At 40.1% G+C, this 21,474-nt stretch overlaps 1 protein-coding gene across 2 annotated transcripts; it reads right to left on the bottom strand.

Annotated features, from left to right (window-relative positions):
* EMC10 (ER membrane protein complex subunit 10) lies at positions 1-5,188 on the bottom strand. Of its 2 annotated transcripts, XM_053452541.1 has the most exons (8): positions 4,998-5,188; positions 4,407-4,473; positions 4,023-4,135; positions 3,704-3,802; positions 2,995-3,176; positions 2,629-2,722; positions 2,303-2,395; positions 1-421 (listed from the first exon to the last, which is right to left on the bottom strand). In XM_053452541.1, exons 1-7 carry the CDS (start codon positions 5,154-5,156, stop codon positions 2,312-2,314), a joined length of 798 nt encoding a protein of 265 aa, XP_053308516.1. In that variant the 5' UTR covers positions 5,157-5,188; the 3' UTR covers positions 1-421; positions 2,303-2,311. The 2 variants fall into 2 exon arrangements, with proteins under 2 accessions (XP_053308516.1, XP_053308515.1); XM_053452540.1 differs by lacking the exon at positions 2,303-2,395.
* Positions 5,189-21,474: the final 16,286 nt, after the last annotated feature.

Here is a 21,474-nt window from a genome sequence, read left to right as displayed (position 1 = left end):
TCCACCTGAGCAAGGTCGTTTAAAGGCTTTAAAGAATATCCAAGATGAAACAATAAGCAGAGAGGTCCGTGAAGCAAGGAGTACAGTGGTAGCATTCATAATGATGACGCGTGACCGTAGCTTGACAGTATTCATTGCCACTAACAATTCCCATCTTACCCCCGCAGGCTCCTACGCTCAACAAAAAAAAGTACTAATAAATTAAGAGAAATTGTTCATCGAATGCAGGTTGGTGAGTAAACGTAGATTTCGGAAGGTAGGCAGTCTGTTTGCTTGGGTGTTTTGTACACGGAAGTATCAGAATTCCAGTCCGTGGTGATCACCTGCCTCCTCCGCCGCCACCGCCGTTGCCTCCTTGGTTTCCGGCATCCGACGCGCCGGACATCATGAGGAACAGGACCACGGGAATTATGTACATCCACTGCAAAAAGAAGTAACGGGTTATTAATACGTTCTGTGGTGCTACGTTTAAAGGGAAATTATAACCCCCCCCCAGCAAGCTACTCCCAGGACAACTTGCTCCCAAAATTTGTACGAAAGCAGCATCATTTAATATCGCCATAGAAACCGTGTATCCAATGCTCTTGATAGGCTCTTTATCTGATGCCGACTTGCCACCTTTTATATGAATCAACAGAATTTTCCGATACCATTTCATTATATTTTTATTCTTTTATTTTTTATTAAACACATTTATAGTTTGGATTCCCTGTCATCTGTGCTAAATGTCCCAGCATGCAGCTCACCATCATCTCCTAGCACTGAACAGATTAGTAAACATATTAGCAGTCCTTCATGCCCCTAGGACTACAAATGCCACAAAAGAAAGGCAGTTTAAATATTAGCCCCCCTCCCGACAAATTGTTTTCCTGCTCTAACACAGGCAATGACTGTGCAGCTCATCTGCATATGGGGGCCAGTAGGAGGAGCTACCAGCTCTCAATGCATTTATATTGCGTTTATTCTTTGACCGTCTTGCCCACATCGTTGATAAAACCAAAGTGGGTCTCTCTAGTGCTGCTTTCATAGTCATGAATTACTCACCTGAAAGATTCCTAGTAGTTACAGGGGCTGTAAGCGCCCCCAAACTCAAGCTACGGACACAAAAACCACGTTATCAAGTTATCCTCTACTGAACTACCACGGTGAATGCACGGAAAGGAAGCGTGAAGAGAAATCCATCACCAGAATACAAAAGAAGAATCAGGAGAGGTCATCAAACGCTCTACAGCTACGTCATGCGCAACTGCCGATAACTAACATCATGCAAATCTTCAGCTACGCAGACAGAGCTGGCATTATAAAGCTGCCCGTGGTGCCGAAGAAGGTGAAAAAAAAGCACAACAAAGCTGCTGGAAAGAAACAGAACAAAAATATGGATGGTCAAACTATATGGGGGCAACTGAGGATCATGGGCTTTGTAGTTTCCAACTGCATGAAATCCCTGTCGTCTCCACGGTCACTGTTTAGAGAAAGGAATCCTCAGAATCCTCTGAGATATGAAGGCAGTAAACGGACATAATTATGAAACCGATGAGAAAAACCCAACAAAACTACAAATTTATAGACAAGACCCTACAACCTCGCTATCCCAGGAGACGTTTCTCTGATTGCTACCTCTGTAGGCTCTCTCCATGGAGTGCTCCAGACCATACAAAAAGGTATAAAACCGTCTCGATAAGACGTAATAAAGACAGCTGATCAAATGGGTTAGGAAAAAGGAAAAAAAAAAGATGGCAAGAAAGAGTGGGAAATGCTCATCAGCTGGATAGGGATGAGTTACAAAGCATCAGTGGTCTATCTCAGCTCCCGCGTGCTATATGCCAATATATATCATATATAAGCAGGATGTCCTCTATCCCTAAAATCCCTGCGCATTATAACACGGGGTATTAACACTTTCCTGCTGTGTCTTTCATGGCGATTACCTTGCTAAGCACCATCGGAGGTTAAGCCCGCTCGACGGACAGAAGCTGCCTGCCCTCGGGTATAACAGCCGTCTCACGCCATGCGCCACATAACCCTGACCTTGTCTACAACCTCTATTATCCGAATTTGCCTCAACAAAGGGATAACGATAGCCAACCGGGAATCAAGCGAACCCTTAACGGACCAGAACTATTCTACTGCATAAACCTATTTACACCGACTTTGTCACTTTATACTTTCCCCCTTACAAAATCAAATTAAAAGTATAATTTACAAGGAAACGCTAATTGGGTCGGAGATCCGGCAAAGAAAAAACAAAAGCAGCAAATAGAAAGGATTTGAGATAAGGCAAGAAAGCAGCGCAATAAATTACTTCAATTCCTCAGGCCCGCTGTCCTGGATCTCTCGGGACTTTCGCCGAATTGGTTAACATTAGCAACACAGCCCCTCCTAGAATTAAATGCCACTGTGAGGAGGGAAACATAAGAAAGGCAGTGATAAGTGGATGGGTTTTTTTGGAAACTCAGCCCTTTACAAGACGCTCTTCAGCTGGGCGCAGCCGTGATCCACCAAGCAGCCTGCGTCTTCACGCGACGTTCCTAAATGCTTTTGAGTGCGTTCATTGGTGGGACTACGGACTCGCATTCGGAAGAGAAATTGCTTTCAATTAAATCAGAAAGAAAAAAGTTGTAGACTTACATATTTGGCAAAAAATGACTTCTGTTCTTGAGGGTTCTTTGCTTTTTGGGCTTGTTCCATCTCTAGGCGTTCAATAAATGCCGCTGTTTCAGGTCTGATAAGAGGGAAAAGCGAAGCTTTAGATTTCAGAACTAAAAGGTTGACAGTACAACTGCAACTAAAAACCTTATTTGGTGTATTACCAAAAAAGATATATATTAAAATAACTATTATTATTATATTATTATTATATAATAAAGTGTTTCAAACCCTAAAAAGAATCAACCACTTTTTGAAATCTGCCAAGACTTACAGATCATGCATGAAATATTGAACAACTTGGCCCCTTCTAGAGACCTGTAAGAGAAATTTGAGCCGGAGACTTACACGGCAGCAGATATCGGCTGCTGAATGTGAACCGTGGTGTTAAACATTTCGAGATCCACGTCTTCCACTTCGGCTCCGTTACAGGACCCAGGAACCGTCACTATGGAAACGCCAACAATGTTCCCTACGATGTCTGTATGGACGGTGATTTGGTCGGAGAGATGAGATTCCACCATTGAACACTGAAAAGAGAGGAAGACACAGCAAAGCGAGTTCAGAATACCGAGTCAGATAAGATCTCTCTCCACCTCATGTATCGGTTTGTCTCAGTCTGTTAATTCTCGTCTTGTCAGACCCCTTGAATATTTGTATTGTAAAAAGCGCTGCGTAAATTGTTGGCGCTTTATAAATAAAAGATAATAATAAAGATCTAAAATGAACAGTATCCAATACTATTATCCAGATATTTTTTAATCCTGAGCTTAATATAATTCAAGGGGTTAATATGAAATGTAGAGCAATACCTTGCCGTGGTATATGTAAATTATATACAATATAAACTCACCAAAGATATCACATGACTAATTCCAATTCCGCATATATTATATACAGCACAGGGTATTAAGCTCTTAATGAAGAATATTTTTTCTGTGGGACCTCCCTTTTAAGAGTCAGATTTGTTTCTGAGAGTTTTCCTAAGATCCAGGCAATGACGACCCCGTGAAAATATCTCTAAACATCACCCAAGAACACAGAGAATAGAACTCACGGCTCGGACAAAAGAAGTGACATATTCGTTGGATTCTTCTGTAAGTCCCAGCTTCCTGGGGATCCTAATTCGGTAAAGTCCATTCAAGTTTGCAATATCCTAGAAGACATTGAAAATAAACAAAGAGCCATGCTGGGTGGGCAATTAAATGATTTTTAGAGTCATTTCTCCACTCAGCACACAGCTTTCAAGCACGCCAAACATCATCTACGTATTCACACTCCTTGTCTAAAGGAAGATCGGGAAAAGGTCAGAACTAAAGATCGCGCCCCGTAGCTTCCGCCGGCAGCATCAACCAACAGCCCGTTATGTTACGTACCCTTAATTTATTTCTCTCGTCCTCGGTCAGCTGTTTCTGTAAAATGGCAATGCTCTGCTCCGGCCCGGAATTCCACAGCAACGATCCCCTCTTTTTGAACTGGATGCTATCATCTGTATAATGTCAGAATACATGGTTGGATTAGAGAGTTGAATTAGAGACTTGGATTAGAGATCGTTACACATCGCAAAATCAGCTTTTCCCCCAAGACAGGAAAATACCTAAGTGACCCCAAACGTTTGAATAATAGTGTGCATGTTATGTTATTTTGGTGGGTGCTCTGTTTATAGATACCCAGTGTTGGAGTTCCCTTTGTTAGTATAAAAATAAAATAACGTAATAACAATCGTTCGATAAATATATATAAAGCGGGCCGACACTGACCAAGTTCAAACGAATGCTCTAAGTCCAGGTTTGTTCCACAACCTTCCGAGTCTCTGGCATCTCCAGTCTGAAAGAAAAAGAGAGAAATGAAATCATACCCCAAAACAACAGCAGCAACCTGTCAGTGTCATCGACCCAACGGCTTGACAGACCAAGCAATTATAATATTTAGGCATAAATCACCAAACCAATGTGTTTATTTGCAGCGATTTAGCCAACATATGCCGCCAGGTCACCCATCCCGATACAGGTTACGTTTCTATGGATACTCTCTACTGATTAATGCGGGTTTAGGATTTTTTTTCTATTTAACAACGGACACGTTACGTGATTAATGAGGATTCGCTAATAATATTTCCCACTCCATACGTTTGTCACACATCGCAGTTAAGCTTTAAATCTAAACCCTGGAGGAATTTAATGCAAACTGGTGAGTAAATTGAATGCAATTTCATTACTAATGAAAATAACCACATGCAATGTTATCATACGTCATATGACATCATTTATAATCCGACCAGGGGTTAAAACCTTCACCCCCCCCCTTCCTTTGTAACCATTTCCGCCTCCCAGCTAGTGACAGATGCTCACCTTCAGCCTACAAACAGTGGCCCTCGTCCCAATAGGAAGCAACAGGGAGAGAACGGCGAACAGAGCCCAAAAATAACCGGTGACCCGGGCTGCCCCCCTCCCAGCAGAGGAATCGTTACACCGGCTGCCAGACATCTCTACACTGCACAGCGCCGCCATGACAGTCCAAAGGACACTCTGCCCACCGGACATGCGCCACTCTATGGTACAGAGAGACTGGGCATGCGCAGTGTACACTGGAGTGTACCATAAATCGAGAACAGGGGTGGATCTACTCTTAATTCTTAATATCCCGATAAAGCAGTCCATGTGTACTACCTATGATTTAATCCCAATACTTTATTTAATTATAATAAAACTAACTGCTTGAGGGAGTTTGGTAAATAATGTAAATGACAGTGTAGGATTAAATATGTGTAGCGAACGCGTTTGAGCAACAAGGGTTCCAGGACTCTTTCTCACTGGCCAATCACGTCATTTCTCTCTGATTGTATAGCCAATCATGTCGTGCCTCATTCCAATGTGACGGTCCGTAACGATAATGCTATAAATTAGGTCAAGAGGTGGTGGTGGGTGGTTAGAGGCTCTATAAAGTCATAAGATATACTGAAAAAAAGCAATTATTTAAATTACTATAAATATATATTTTTAGTATATTTTAATATAACTTGTATGCAAATATATTTAATGCCATTATCTTTACCTAATATTACCTTTCCACCAAATTAATTTAATCCTATCTAGACCAAGAGATTGCCAATATATAGGCTTATTTCGTCTAATGCCCCTTCCAGAGTTCTCGAACTACCTCGTCTTAAATTTGGTAGTCGTTATTTGGAGTTAATTATTGGTTTGCTGGCGCTAAATTATTATCAAGTAAAACATTTAATTTTCACAGCAGTATCCGGAGCTGAGGCGGAGATTTAGCCGCGGAAAACATGGGGATTAGTGAATAAAGATTCTAAAATTGTCAAATTCGAGCTTAAAACTGTGCGCTCTTTTCCCATTTAGTATGTAGGTTTTAACAAATGGGAGAGATGGGCTGTACATGGTTAATAGTATCACATATATGATTACATCAAAGATATTAATACCTGGGAATACTGCGCCAAAATCTCCCGTTCCTGTTAATTTGCAGGGATTTTAGGCTATCGTTTTCTACATAGGCTCCTTGGTTTAAATTAATAGAATGAAGTAATCGTTAAGGAAATAGTATTCCTTTGGTACTGAAACCACAGATTGTAGCAATACCAGCAATGACCTCAAGGTGGCAGGAAGGTATATAAAATTCACTAAATCTATCTATATATAATGAATGAGAAATCAGCGCAGACGGGGTTAATGTTGTAAATGACTATTGTAGCTGGAAACAGCTGATTTTTAATGGAATATCTTCATAGGCGTACAGAGACCCTTTATCATTCCCATCACTCCTGTGTTCCAATGGCCCTTTATCACTCCCATCACTCCTGGGTTCCAATGGCCCTTTATCACTCCCATCACTCCTGTGTTCCAATGGCCCTTTATCACTCCCATCACTCCTGTGTTCCAATGGCCCTTTATCATTCCCATCACTCCTGTGTTCCAATGGCCCTTTATCCCTCCCATCACTCCTGTGTCCAAATGGCCCTTTATCACTCCCATCACTCCTGTATTCCAATGGCCATTTATCATTCCCATCACTCCTGTGTTCCAATGGCCCTTTATCACTCCCATCACTCCTGTGTTCCAATGGCCCTTTATCACTCCCATCACTCCTGTGTTCCAATGGCCCTTCATCACTCCCATCACTCCTGTGTTTGAATGGCACGCTGTGTTTGCTGATCCAAGTTTAAGTTTAAAAGGCTAATTAATTGTTAGAAATGATGTCCAGCTTGTGTTACAGCCAAAAATGTCCTTGGTTTCCTTTCCTGTATATCTTGTAGATAATCATTACCACATTTGCATAATTTCACAGTTCACTAATTAATCCAATATATATATATATATATATACTGTGACCTGGAAACACCTACTGTGTCTGAAATTTAGATATTTCAATTTTGCCAAACCAATGGCAATTCACATCAGGAAAAAGGTTTCAAAATACTATTTATATTTATTACAAAGATATATTGTATTCACTTGCAGTGCAATATTTAAAAACATTACTATAAAGAATAATAAATTCAAAAAACAAACATTTTATATGAAAGGATTATTTAATTATAATTCATACTTAAAATCCACAATGATGAAGAATTCCCAATTAATAGAATATTTTTTTTCAAATGCCTTCCAGCTATTAGAACCTGGTGGCCCCTTTCTGGTTTTTGGGGCCATGTGGGATGGGGCAAGAAGGCCATGTCTTCTTAACAGCTCTTAATAAAACATTGTCCTTAACTCTTTCAGTGCTGGACTGTTTCAACACCCTTGCCTGCTCTAGTGTCACAAAAGCTTTCCAGTTCTTCTTGTCCAGAAGTTTTTGGAGGACAGATACATTTTTTAAGAAGCCTCTCAAATCCAGAGCATCAGATCCGCTCCGAAATGTTTTGCCGGTCTTTCCCACGCTTCCTTTCAGCCATCCTCTGTACCAGGGATCCTGCTATAACTCTGGTACAAGGGTTGGGAGAAAGAAGCAATGGCCACGCGTGGGACTCATCACGCGGATGCTGCGCGCTGTGCCGTGGATCTGTCGGAATTAAAAAAAAAAGAATAAAGAGATCCATTAAATAGCGACTGCTAATGCGTTTCATAAATATGGATAAGCAGTGGGAGTGGTGTAATAATTTATTAGATCCAAATTATTTATACTCGTGTCTCCAGCGCTTTACTTCCAAGCCAAAAGCCACGCAAGGTTTAATTTTCATGATTAGATATTCACATTTTATTATTATTATTATTATTATTATTATTATTTATGAATCACCTGCTGATAGAAAATGATGCATTAAAATAGGGCAGAACCCTTTTTGGCACAATTTAGAGTCAATTGCAACCAAAATGCTAAATCCCTATAATGAAAGTCCAGGCTTTGTCTGAGCTGAGAGTCATAGGAGTTGTAGTCAACACCAGGAAAGCTCATAGTTACCCCTTAAGAGGTCAGGATGATTTATGGCATTGTACCCTATTGGACTTTACACACTTGATTTTACTCCAAATTATCTGTTTTCTATATTTTTAGATTGTAAGCTCACGCGCCGGGTTCTAAGAAGCCCACCATTCTTACTTTGTAAGGCTAGATTGTGAGCTCACTGGCCAGGTCCTTAACTCCTGATGTAAACTGTACAGCGCTGCGGAATATGTTAACGCTTAATAACGAATAATAATATCACATTAACCCTTTGAGTGGGAGACAATTTTGGGGGGAATCCTTGAGTCTCCACTAACATAATAAACCTAATGGTTTATTGCCTTTTTGAGATTATTCACTAAATGCCATTGTCAGTGTGTAAATAAAAATATGTAAAAAAAACATATATATTCTTAAAAAATATATAAAAATGTCCCTTTTTAAGTTGATTAAAAACTAAATGATTGATAGATATTGTGCAGTGCGTAGCGTGCAGCTCATCTAATGCAGTAAGAAAGCACCCCTGATACAGATTTAGTGCAGAATTGGGCAACTACTAGCCTTGGCTAGAGCCGAGCTCTGATTCATTGAAGGTGTTCTTCACTTTTATAACTAAATGCAGCGTTTGAAGCATTATCTCTACTTCTGGTCAATGTCCCAAACGTATCCCAGAAATCATTCTTCAATCCAGTAAAAAAAATGCCTCTTTTCTATTTGTGCCAGGAACACTTAATTGTCATGTGACACAAAAGCAGACAATGGTAGGTTGTTGGCACAGAAACTTTATATTTCAGAGGAAATAATAAAATACCAGATCTGTTAAAGTTTATTCATTTAATATACCAGAGGGTGCAATTAATGCTTTAAATATTAACCCACGGGGGTCTGAGCTTGACCCTTTCCTCTTCCTTGTTCACAGGCTACGGCTGTCATCAGCAATGGATTGCGTTATACTCTACCTCCTCTCTCTCTCTCTACTTATTCATAGAAGCCGTCACCTGTTTGTGGTTTGTTTCGTGGCATCGCTCTTTCACCTGTGTATTAGTCATGAGTGGGGTGTATAATGATGGCATCCAGTGAATTGCACAGTATGTTAACACTCGTAGAATTTTCCACAATCCCTGTGGATTATTCTCTAAACGGTGAGCTGCAGGGGAATTGAAAATCATGCGGTAACTGTTTGGTGAGGTTTTGCTGTTCATAAAATTGCTAAAGTTTAGTTAATCTCACTGCAGCTCACTGTTTAGTTAATAAACTCCATGGTCTGTTATGCAAGCAGAATCATGCACATGTCTACTGCCTGTCTATATCTGTACATATGTAGATAGATAGATAGATGATACATGATAGATAGATAGATAGATAGATAGATAGATAGATAGATAGAACAATAGGTAGATAAAAAATAGATGGGTAGAAAGAAAGAACAATAGATAGATAGATAGATAAAAGATAGATAGATAACAGAAAGAAGAGTGCTAAAAAGAAAGAAGATAGATAGGTAGAAAGAAATAAGAAGGATAGATAGATATATAGATGATAGATAGATGGATAGAAAGATCTATAGATAGAAAGAAGAAAGATAGAAAGAAGAAAGATAGATAAAAAGAAAGAAGAATGCTAGATAGAAAGAATTAAGATAGATTGAAAGACATAAAGAAAGAAAGAAGAACGATAGATAGATACATAGATGGATAGATAGATAGATAGATAGATAGATAGATAGATAGATAGATAGATAGATAGATAGATTAGAATGGGCAGACAGGGATTCTAGACCAACTAAAGCACCATAGGTTGTCAGTTACACAATGGATACTTTTTTCAAGTTCAAACAATAAGTTGATTATTTAATATAAATAACTTCTGTAATTGTATATATTTGAGAGAGAGAGAGAGAGAGAGAGAGACTCTTTGAAACTTTTTATAGGTTTAATAATTTATATAATTATTAATAAAATGCAAATAAATCAATATATGAAATAATAATAATATAAAACATTATTATAACAACATATTTTGATTTTCACTTACTAGGATTTTTTGCAGCTGGGACTGATTATTGCTATAGAATTACAATTTGATACAAAAACTGATGCAAGTGCATATTATTCTATCATTCAACTTGTCAGATGTGGAAGCCTTATGGGTTATTAGTTTTAAATATATATATATATATATATATATATATATATAAAGAGAGAGAGAGGGCAGGAGTGATTGCATTATAGCCATGTTTAACTCTTTGACAGCTGGAGAAAAAATCAGCATTGCACTGCAACAAAGCCCTGGTTCTTAAAGAGTTAACACCGACCACCAGTTATGATATATGTTCTCCATATAACACTCAAAAAGATTAAAAATTAGTAAATGAAAAATCTTTTCAATTTCCAGTGTTACAATTGTGTGGTTATCACCTAAAAATGCATATTAGAGCTCATACATTATAAGAAATATATACATTAATATAATAACTATATTTAATTGATGTTAATGATATAGTTTAAAATTCTTAAAAAAAATAATTTAAATTCTAAAAAAATAATAATTTAAATTCAAAAAAAAAACCCGGTGCATTCTATACCGTTACTTAGTCTTAGTAAATAGAAATAATAATTGTAATAGTAATTCTTACCTTACTTACAAGGCAATAATTTAAATGACCTGCCCAAGCCCGGCTTCTGTATAGCTAACCCTTGCCTACCTCCAAATAAAAACACAAATGATCCCTCCCAAGGCTATCTAAGGGAACCGAGTGACCAATCAGGAAGCAGACGAGGGGAGATGGCAGGAAGTGATAGGACAAAGGCTTCCTGTCGTAGAGGAAGTGCAAGCAGAAGGAAGTGAGCTCATTAGTGGCAAGAAAACCAGATGTTTACTTGAACAATCAAATATCTTAGTGCATAAACAGGAAGAGGTGTTTGTGGTGGGTGGGCGGCTGGAAGGGGTCCAGGGTGTGTGAAACTTACCAGTTCAATAATGTCCTCGCCTCGGGTATTAACCTCCAATCCAAATTTATTTGTTGCCCTTTGATGTGGCTTCCATTGCAATTCATTTGAAGCTATCTAATGAGGTTTTAGATTGATGGTTCGAGTTGTATGCATGGTGGGGGATATTCTTCAATACAAGTTTCAAAAACACGTATGCAGACGGTCATGGTGATGGTCGGTATTGGTATGGCCAGCATTGGAAGATGCCATAAAGGATATAGTATAGTCCTTAGTAGAAGACCCCGTGCACCATGAGAAGACAGAGTTGATAGACATATTAATGTCCGTTCCTCACAGGTCCATCTTCTCCATGGAGTCCACAGTAGATGTTTTAGAGGAAGATTCCGAGAAGATCGGTCATGTTCAACCAAAGCTGTTGGTGGAGCCTATTGGCGGTTGACGAGATATCGAGCATGTGGGACAGAACTGTTGATTACCTAGCTGTGGTCATCAAAGTTGTCATGTGAGATGGTTGGCAAATACAGTGTGTATAAACTTACAAGATACATTCTGAGAGTGTTAGTAGGAGTGTTGTGGACTTCATTATGGAACCAGAAGTAGATTGCGAGGCCTTTCACCTATAGCATCAGTGGCATTTCAACCAATGGCCACTATGGTCAACTATGCCACATTTTTTGTACCTTTGCTGCCATGAACAAGTGTACATTAGGTAGGAGATCTTCACTTGGGTTTTATTTGGTAAGTTTGAAGGATATCCAAGAAAACTAAATTTATCTTCACGCATCTTTATTTTCATCATTTGCACCCAACAGAATTTGTGTTTTAATACAATTTAATATATCACCTATAGCATCAATGGTAGTTCCAGCAATGGCCAACATGGTCACTTTTGCCCCATTTTGTGTACCTTTACTGTCATGAAGAACATGGCATCAATGACCAAAGATGTTCGATGACCGGTTTCTTTTGTACTCTACTTTGAGGACAACAGGTCTGGCCAAAAGACCAAGTTAGGATGAGTAGCTTGAGATGAAAATTCAAGACTCCGGTAGAATCCTGGGGTTGTTACAAAAATTAGAAACAGATTAAAGTCAATTATTAAAGTAAGCAACATTTTTTAGATGAAATATAGGTATTTTTTCTTAAAATAAGTGTTTTCTGTGTATACATTTACAGCGAACATCTCAAAAATGTCTCAGACCTCCTACTGAAAACACTCAATAATATTTCTGAGGCTTCTACGGAGAGAATTATTCCAAATTGTTGTGTTATACAGAGTAGGATTTCCCTCCCCGCCCTGGGAAGTTCCTACCGGCTTTAACGAACAAATAATTTCCTGAAACCTTTTCCTTCGTCATTTTATTTATTAATGTTTTTTTGATGTGTGGTGTTTGAAGTCAGAGCTCTCCAGACTGCCCAGTGCACAGGAAATAGCAAAAGATGATTTGAATTTAAAGTAAATATGACACATTTCCCAAATCCTATATTTTTCATTTTTTTAATGATGTTTACAAAAAAATATATATATTATTTATAGACTCCTTTCTGTCTATTGTGTCTATTCTGATGTCATGAGCTGAAGAACTCTCACCGGCCGCTAGACAACAAAGGTTGTGTGTGTGTTTAAGTATGTTAGAGTGTATGTTTAAGTAAGTGTGTGCATGTTACTGTGTGTGTAAAATTGTTACTGTGGTCGTCTGTGTAAATATATGAGTGTGTATATCTGTTAGTGTATGTGCAAGTATTTTTAGTGTGTTACTGTGTTATATGTTACCGTGTGCTTAATTATGTTTTCGTGTGTGTGTCCCTGTATGTATACTAGTGTGTGTGTGTTAGTGTGTGTGTAAGTATTTTTAGTATGTAACTGTGTTTAAATATGTTACTTTGTATGTATGAGTGTGTGTAATTATGTTAGTATGTTACTGTGTGTGTTATAAATGCGTAAGTAGGTTACTGTATGTATAAACTTGTTAGTGAATGTAAGTATGTTAGTGTATGTTAGTATGTTACAGTGTGTTAGTGTGTATGTTAGTATGTTACAGTGTGTGTTATAAAAGTGTAAGTATCTGTAAGTAGGTTACTGTGTGAATGTAAGTATGTTAGTGTATGTTAGTGTTAGTGTGTGTATGTGAGTTAGCATGTTACCGTGTGTTAATGTGAGTGTGTGAGTATGTTACTGTGTGTATAAGTAGGTTAGTGAATGTAAGTATGTTAGTGTATGTTAGTGTTAGTGTGTTGACTGTAGTAGCCTCGACTCCCGGGCTAGGCCCCCTGCAAGAACCAACCAACCATCCCCCCAATAAAGACATGACAACCATAGATTTTGGGTGTAAAAGGCCACAGCCGAAATTTATTTAAATGCAGGCCATTGCCACGCAGACCTAAAACCAAAAATAGGTGCGTTAACAGGACAATGACCAACACACAGAACAATAAATAACATAAATTAACATAATTCAACATTAACCATTTAATGTAAACCATCCCAAGCTTACCAGGTTATCCAGGAACCACACAGGGAAGGACATACCGAGATGCCCAAACCCAAACCTGAGGTTCCCAGTTCCACCTACCAGGAAACCTCCCAAAACCAATGCTCTCCCATCAGCATTAACCCCCTAGATACCTGGTAAGCTAACACACGACCGTGACAACAAACACACACCAGAAGAACACACACACAAAAGGAATAGGGAGGGAGGGTGGGACAAACAGTGAGTGTCAGGTGAGCCAAAATGGAGACTGCTCCATTGGCGCCAAACCCCTAAATAGCCCACCGTTAACCCCTCCCCCCACATTCAAAAAATGCCGTCAGGACCTATCCCTGCTCGGCACACAGTCAACGGCCCACTAAGGCCCATTCTGAGCACGTGGGCTTCAGTATGTGAGTTCGCGTGTTACCGTCTGTTAATGTGAGTGTGTGAATATGTTACTGTGTGTGAGGGAGGTTCTTGGGGCCTCTGCGGTAAGTCTCCCAGGGGGCCCCCAGAATTTTTATTTACACCACTGAGTTAGCGCAGACGTGATGTGTATTGATGTTTAATTTATATATATGAATAAACATTCATAAAATAGTTGGGGAGAAATGCAAACTGACATCTATGAGGTATTGAATCACCTGGGTAGCTGCCTCATCGTCCTGCTTTTGCGCTATATAAATAATATAAAATATAATATAAATAATACAATATATAATATAAATAATATAATATATAATATAAATAATATAATATAAATAATACAATATATAATATAAATAATACAATATATAATAAAAATAATATAATATATAATATAAATAATATAATATAAATAATACAATATATAATAAAAATAATACAATATATAATATAAATAATATAATATAAATAATACAATATATAATATAAATAATATAATATGGAATTTATACCTCAACATTTTTATATAACTTTATTCTAGTCAATCAGGTATGTTTTTTTAAAGACAAACTCCATTTTCACCCTTGTAGCTAAGAAAAAAATATATATTCGTTTCTCTTGGAAATATTCCGTTTCAGGGGATCTGAGAGGTTGATCAGTGAAACTGCTGTTAGTTTTGGTGAGAACTCCGGTAGTTTATCAGGGACCAGGGTGTATAAAAACATTCACAGTCAAACGGCCATTAATGCTGATACTTGTGGCTTTCAAGGTGTGGTCCCTTGTTTTTTCTCTTTTTGTTCAGCACTGGGAGGGTTGGTAAAAATATATTTTTTTATGTGTTTTTGTACACCTTTTACTAAAAGATTGAGATAAATTGTACACCGAAGGGCAAAATGTCCACCAAACAACGATGGCTCGTCCTTGTCCATCAGGACAAGACATCTACAGGACCTTAGTAGGAGACAAGATACATTGTATTTCTTAAATTGTGTTTATGTTATAAAATTCAGTTATTACATGAAGCCAGGGCCATCTTTAAGGGACGCTGCCCAGGGTCCCAGATGCTCTTAAGGACCACCTATGTATCCAACAGTCGTATTTTTTGTTTTACTCCAAAGGAAAGAAGGGGAGCTGAGATGGGGTAGAGGGAAGAGGTTCTGAAATAAAAGGGTGCAGAGATAGAGGGAGTGGGGTTTGGGGGGCCAACAAGAAGAAGCCAGCCCAGGGGCTCCATCCATTAAAAAGCCCTATTGGAGTTTTGTCATAAGTGCCACTGAACCTGATTTTCTATAATAAAATGTACCAGGTATTCTGATGACTCCTCGCCTGTCTCTTTGCCCTTCCGCCTCCACCTCCCCAGGGGTAAAACAAAAAAAAATGCCCATTTCAGAGCAAATTTGCCCCAAACTGACCTGTTTTGAGCTAATGGGGCTGGTCCGTTAACCCATTGAAGAATTCTGTTTAAATGCTCTGATGCATCTTTATAAAGCAAAGGCATGGACCCCACGCTGTGTTTATTTATTAACCATAAACAAAACAATGTCCGCATTTGTATTAGAGAACGGCCCATACGAATTTTTATTAGCCCTCTTTTCATAACCGATAGCCGTAGATGGTAAGAATGAGCTTTATAACTATTCGCGCGGAGGAGCTTGCACTCCGTGTCGGCTAACGATGACTTTTAGATGGCTTGTCCTCGTTCGTAGCCCTCCGCTGTCATTAGGTTGTAAGAATCACAGCCCTGTAAACACGGCTGTGTGTGGGATGGCATTATACGACTTCATTAATGTCTGAAACTCATAGCCCGGGGCTACACTCGGATCTACCCCATGCCATCTCTCCCTCCCCGCTCCTTGAACCCTCCCCACAGCGCTGGCAATTAGTGTTCCTCCCGTTCGCTCCAGTGGCCTGATGCGAGGTGACCGTGTTATAGTTCACACTGACAGCTCCCCGGCGCTCAGGGGCATGACTGTTCACAGAAGCAAGAGAGAGGGGGGTATTTATAGGGAGACAGAGGGGATGCATGCAGGGAGGGGGTAGAAAGGGCGCAAGGCCTTCATCTCTCTATAAAGATCCATTGGTCGGCCTATGGACAAGCAGGGGTTATGTATAAAGATAATAATAGTGATACATTCTCCGGAACATTCCAGTGGTTGCTATGGTAACTGCATCAATTTGAAAGAGTTTCTCTTAATACATAAACCTCCACTTCCAGATTCCGGGCATGTTGTCTCGTGTTTATTTGAGATGGGGGAAAAAGAAAAAGCTTTAACGCATTCCAGAGTTACTCCAACGAGGGGTTTATTACTTTAGAGAACTTGGCAACCGAAATAAAATAGGAAAGGGCTTGACATAGCAACCCCCCCCACCCCCTAAAACGAATAATCAGGTAATTGAGGATCCTGCTAGTTCCAGCATTATACTGGAAGGATTCCCATCATAAGGCTGGGCTGGAGTGATGGGAGTTGTCGTTCTAGCTGGACGGCTGTCTCAGGGCCACACTCATGGCGGATACTCCACCTTTGTGTTGCACTACGAGAAGTCTGCACACCTACATTGGTTTAGATTCCAGGGTAAGGGATGTGAAGCTGAAATGACGTAAGTCGAGTCATCATCGCCATCCATTTTTTACATTACTCCAGAATCTGCAGGCATTACACAATTAAATAGGTAATAGTAATTAAAATGTACTGATTACGTTGATAAATATATTAGCCATTTGTGTCCATAAAAGCCAGGTACAGTTAATGATTCAATTCCTTTATTGTATCCTATAAATAGAAAATTAAATTGCATTTTTTATTTAAGAAAAGGGTTCTAGGTCTGACGTTCTAGCACGGGTTACCCAACATGTTGGATGTGTACTTGTGTGTGTGAGCATGGATGTGTAATTATGTGTGTGTGTGTGTGAATATGGATGTGTAATTATGTGTCTGTGTGTGTGAGCATGAATGTGTAATTATGTGTGTGTGTGAGCATGAATGTGTAACTAATTATGTGTGTGTGAGCATGAATGTGTAATTATGTGTGTGTGTGAGCATGAATGTGTAATTATGTGTGTGAGCCTGGATATGTACTTCTGCGTGTGAGAATGGATGTTTGATTGTGTGTATCAGCATGGGTGTGTAATTGTGTGTGTGTGTGAGCATGGATGTGTAGTTGTGTGTGTCTGTAGGGAGTATGGATGTGTAATTATATATGTGTGTGAGCATGAATGTGTAGTGTGTGAGCATGGATATGTAATTATATATGTTTGTGTGAGCATGTGTGATTGTGTGTGTGAGCATGAGTAAGTGTGTGTAATTTGTGTGTTAACATATGTTGTATGTTGGAAGAGCGGTCAAGGGCCAATGATGGCACAGATCAGCTGTTGAAAAGGGGGGGCAGGGCGATTTTCACACTAGGGCCCTGTGGTTTCTAGTTACGCCCCTGTACCCATTAGATGAGGGTACAGGGTAACCTTTAGAACCCCAGAATTTGGAGGGATTCCTAAAACCCCATTAACAAACCCCATTAATGAAATTATGACATCATACGGAAAGTTGCTTTTTAACGTCTGTCAATGAGAACCTCAATGTTACTCTCACTGGGGGGGGGGGTCAAAAATGTGCTTCATCCTCCTGTTTCAAGAAGGAATAGAAGTTATCTTCAAAAAGCAGACGATGTTTCCATGACGATGGTCAGAGACACCAAACTGACCCACTTTGTAAAACCAGCAGATGTTAACATTTATAGAAACTTTCGTTTCCCGGCAGCGTCTCCCGGCATCCTACACCGGTGGTTCGCTGACGGCCACGACCGGCCCCGTGACCTCACCCACCAGTCATAGAGGTGCACGCGAACGCTCCCGCATCTCCAGCAAGGACACCGGAGTGTGTGTCTTTAAAACCTACGCGAGGGCAGCCTCGGACGGCGAGCCCGGGATGTCGAGGTGACGCTTATTGCCTCTGACAAGCTCCCTCTCTCTGCCGCGCTCCCACCTCCCCCGCTGTCCGCCCGAGGGCCAGGATTCAGCTCCTGTCGCCTAACACCCGTTCCGCTGTGCCAGCTCCCTCCGCTGCGGTGTCAGAGGCAGAGCGCGGGGTGGGTGAAGGGAAGGAAGAGAACGAGAGAGAGAGAGTTTATTTTTATGTAGAGAACGTGACCTTTCAGCGAGGCCCTGGAAGGAACCCATGGCACGAGAGAGCAGCGAAGGAAACGTGAATAAATGTAGAGAATCTTCAGCGCTGGGAGACAATATAACGTCCTTCGCTCTTTAATTCATTCATCCGGCATCAACACGGGCGTTGGACAACCCTCTCCGGGAAACCGTTCTATTTAGACTGTAAGCTCTTTGGATCAGTTAGAACTACATATACGATGCATATAATAATAACCCACACCCTTGCCGGGTCTCCCACATTAGGGTGTTACTGCCACCCTCCCCTTGTGTTTTTAACCACGGCGTGACTGTAGTGGATTTTTATTTACCATTTCTAGATTTGCTGGAGGAAGTAGGTTTGGGGTCCAAGTCATTGCTTCCACCTGCTGCTTCCATGCATTAACGTTAATTTAATTTTTGGATTTTTAATTTATTTTTTCCTTGCCACAAAATTAAGAAAAGTACAAAATCAAAAAAACATCTATTTCTCTCCCTGCTCTGCCTCACTCCCCCCTCTCCAATTCTAAATTCTGCATTTCAGTAGAATTGGCACCCCTAAGCCGCCGTATGCACATGCTATTGGGAGCAGTCCTCTTAGCTCTGTGTCGTCGTCGTCCCCCCCCCCTCGCGCTGCTCCTCTGCTTTGGTTGAAGTCCTGACTGCCTGAGGAAGAGGCAGGAGGAAAGTATACGGGATCCCAGTTCAGAAAACAAACTACTTTTGGGGCGTTTTGCCCCAGAAATTCAAATTCTAGAGGTTTAAAGCATAAAGCTCTATTTACCAATTAAAACAAAATTTTTTGCAAAAATCAGACGTGACCTATTGTTCCTATTGCACTCCTTTTCATTGGCTGATCGCGGGCCGTCACGTTCCATACAGGTTTGTCGTGAAATAGTTTATACGTTATCCAAATACAGCTCCAGTATGGCCATCGGCGCCCCACACTCACCCAGCTGTTGGCCAGATTAATGTCATCAGACGGCCACTGGCCTTAAAGCGCCAGGGCCACCTTGTAAACTCCTTCCCGTTGAGTTCAAACCATACCTGGAGTAACAGGTAAGCTATTCCCATTTTATTTAGGGTCCACCTAAATGGGAGCACCCTAGCTATGTGGTCACTGACCATCTGGGGGGTCCACAGCATGTATTAACGTGTTGTAAACGCTGGTTTTGGCCCCTGAACTGTGAATTAGGGCAATAAGCATGGCGGGCCCTAGCACCAGGTGAACAAGGACTATGTTTCATTTCTCCTTTGGTGGGTCTCAAAAACCTCGTACTCATGGCACACCCGGCAATGCGGTTACATCACAGGAAATAAACAGCAAAGACTCGCATAGATCAGAGTTTAATTAAAATACAGCAGATTCGGGGAGGGCCGGTCATACATCGGTGCACGGCAAGGAGGGACATGCCAGCCACACACTACATGAAACATGGCACAGGGGCAAGCGTGTGTCACGGGATGAAAGCATCATACAAACCAGCAGATTCACATATCAGGGCTTCCATTTTCCTCTAACCGGATCTTATTTTTAACCCTTTTCACGTCATGATGTTTGGGTCACACTAACCCCATCACAACCTTGTTTTTTCTATTTTATCCCCTTTATTTATTTAGGATTGTGAATTTTATTATATTTTTCATACTAAAAATCATGGCAAAATTGTCTTTTTGTTCAGATGCATCCAAAAATCTCGGATCGAAGGGATGGCCAAAATGCAAGCACAAAGATGGCATATTTGGGTACAAAAAAGTGAATTTTGTATAAAGTCTGAAATGTGGTGTTATCACAATTGGGATAGAGCAATTAACATTCCGTTGGTTGCTATGGCAATAACAACCCTTGATGAAATTTGTTTTATTGCCTTAGTTTTATTAAAATACCGGGGGATCCGACATAGGATTTACTTTTTTAATCTTTTATTGCTTTTATTAGTTTTTTCACCTTTTTTGTTGCTGTAATTAAAATACACTATTCAGATTATTTTATGTATTATTATAAAATGCCCCTGTATTGGCGATTGTGTTTTTATAAATACAGATTTGTTTTATTATTAATTCATCATTTTACCACCCAAAAAAATAATTTGCATTCTTCAAGATCCAGTACATGGTCTGCGATACCCTAATTATGTCGTATTCCAGGACCCCACATAATCCTGGAATAAGGCCAACCTGGCAGCTGCCCCCCTCCTCCTGCTCAGGGGCAGGTAGAGGGGCAAATTTATATGGAAGGATTCCCCCCGTCGGCTATCATACGCATTAAAGTGCATCTGATGGCTGGATTGTCCCTTTAGACCGTCTACTTTTTGTAACTAATAAGATATATGCAGTTAGTATCTAAGGTGGCTTCGTGCTACATCGTGTCAATAAGTGCATATCCAGCCCGGCTTTATTTAGTGTATATTTTCTTTTTATGTAATGGAAGTCTGCATACAGCATGCGTTGTTTCACAGTAAACAGCTAAAAAAAAACCCAATAATTTATAAGAGACACACGGCATGTATTATACAAGAGAACAGCAGAGGACACAGCCACGAAACCCAACAGTCCCTGGCAGATGATTCCATTCCACGTAAGGTCAAGAATTACACCAAGAACTTAAGTTTACCGACACTATTTCTTCAAGAACATGGCAAGAAACTGAAAGCCGATGATAAATCCTCCACAGCTTCATCTTTCTTCTTGCCAAGTTTGGTAAAGACGTTGAACTGGATACTATGGTCCACCACCACCACCATCATCATGTGTAGGCTTCTCGGCTCTGGCTTGTTCTTCAGCTGAAATGATGAGCCAAGACAGACACGTTCCTCCAGTCTTTCGATGGGTTTTCTCCATTTTGGTTCTAGATTCTTTTGCGCTACAGAACAATACATCACTCTAACCAATACTCCAGAACACTTTAAATGCCTTTACTCATATTAGCGCATGGAATTCTAACCCAACTGAGTACCTGAAGCTTTATCAGATCACTACAGCAAATATACTTCTGTTGTTCGTAATTAAATACTTGTTATGCATGCAGAAATTAAAGAATTTAAAGCGATCTTTATATACAAATTAATGGAAATCGAGACTCGGTTCTGGTGTAGTCACCTGTTGGTGACATTTCCAAGTTTTGAAAAGTACGTTTAGGTTGAAAACATCTCTCCTTGTGTGTGTTCTCCAACATTCATGCAATGGATAGCATCGGGACAATATAAACAATGTGAGCCGAAACCAATCAGATTTCCTTCAGAACCGTAAGCATGCTGGGACCACAAAGGTTCGGTGAGATATTTACTTATTGTGAGTCCACGACCCACGTATAAATCAAGAGCAAAAGTGTGTTGGTATCGTTAAGGGTTTAAGGAACACAAAGGGCTAAATGAACGGGATGGGGAGTCAAACCCCGCTCTAGAAAAAGAGGTCCATGGCGTCAAAGGCAAAAAAC

The sequence above is a fragment of the Spea bombifrons genome, chromosome 12 (genome assembly GCF_027358695.1).
Source record: "Spea bombifrons isolate aSpeBom1 chromosome 12, aSpeBom1.2.pri, whole genome shotgun sequence".
NCBI lineage: Eukaryota > Metazoa > Chordata > Amphibia > Anura > Pelobatidae > Spea > Spea bombifrons.
This window is presented reverse-complemented; position numbering and strand designations above follow the sequence as displayed.

Excerpts from the sequence above, each read along its gene's own strand:
- EMC10 (XM_053452540.1), bottom strand. The coding sequence starts at position 5,156 with ATGGCGGCGCTGTGCAGTGTAGAGATGTCTGGCAGCCGGTGTAACGAT. Across the intron at positions 3,803-4,022 it reads ACGAGAGAAATAAATTAAGG|GATATTGCAAACTTGAATGG; the intron begins GTACGTAACATA and ends AATGTCTTCTAG. Across the intron at positions 3,177-3,703 it reads TCACTTCTTTTGTCCGAGCC|TGTTCAATGGTGGAATCTCA; the intron begins GTGAGTTCTATT and ends CTCTCTTTTCAG.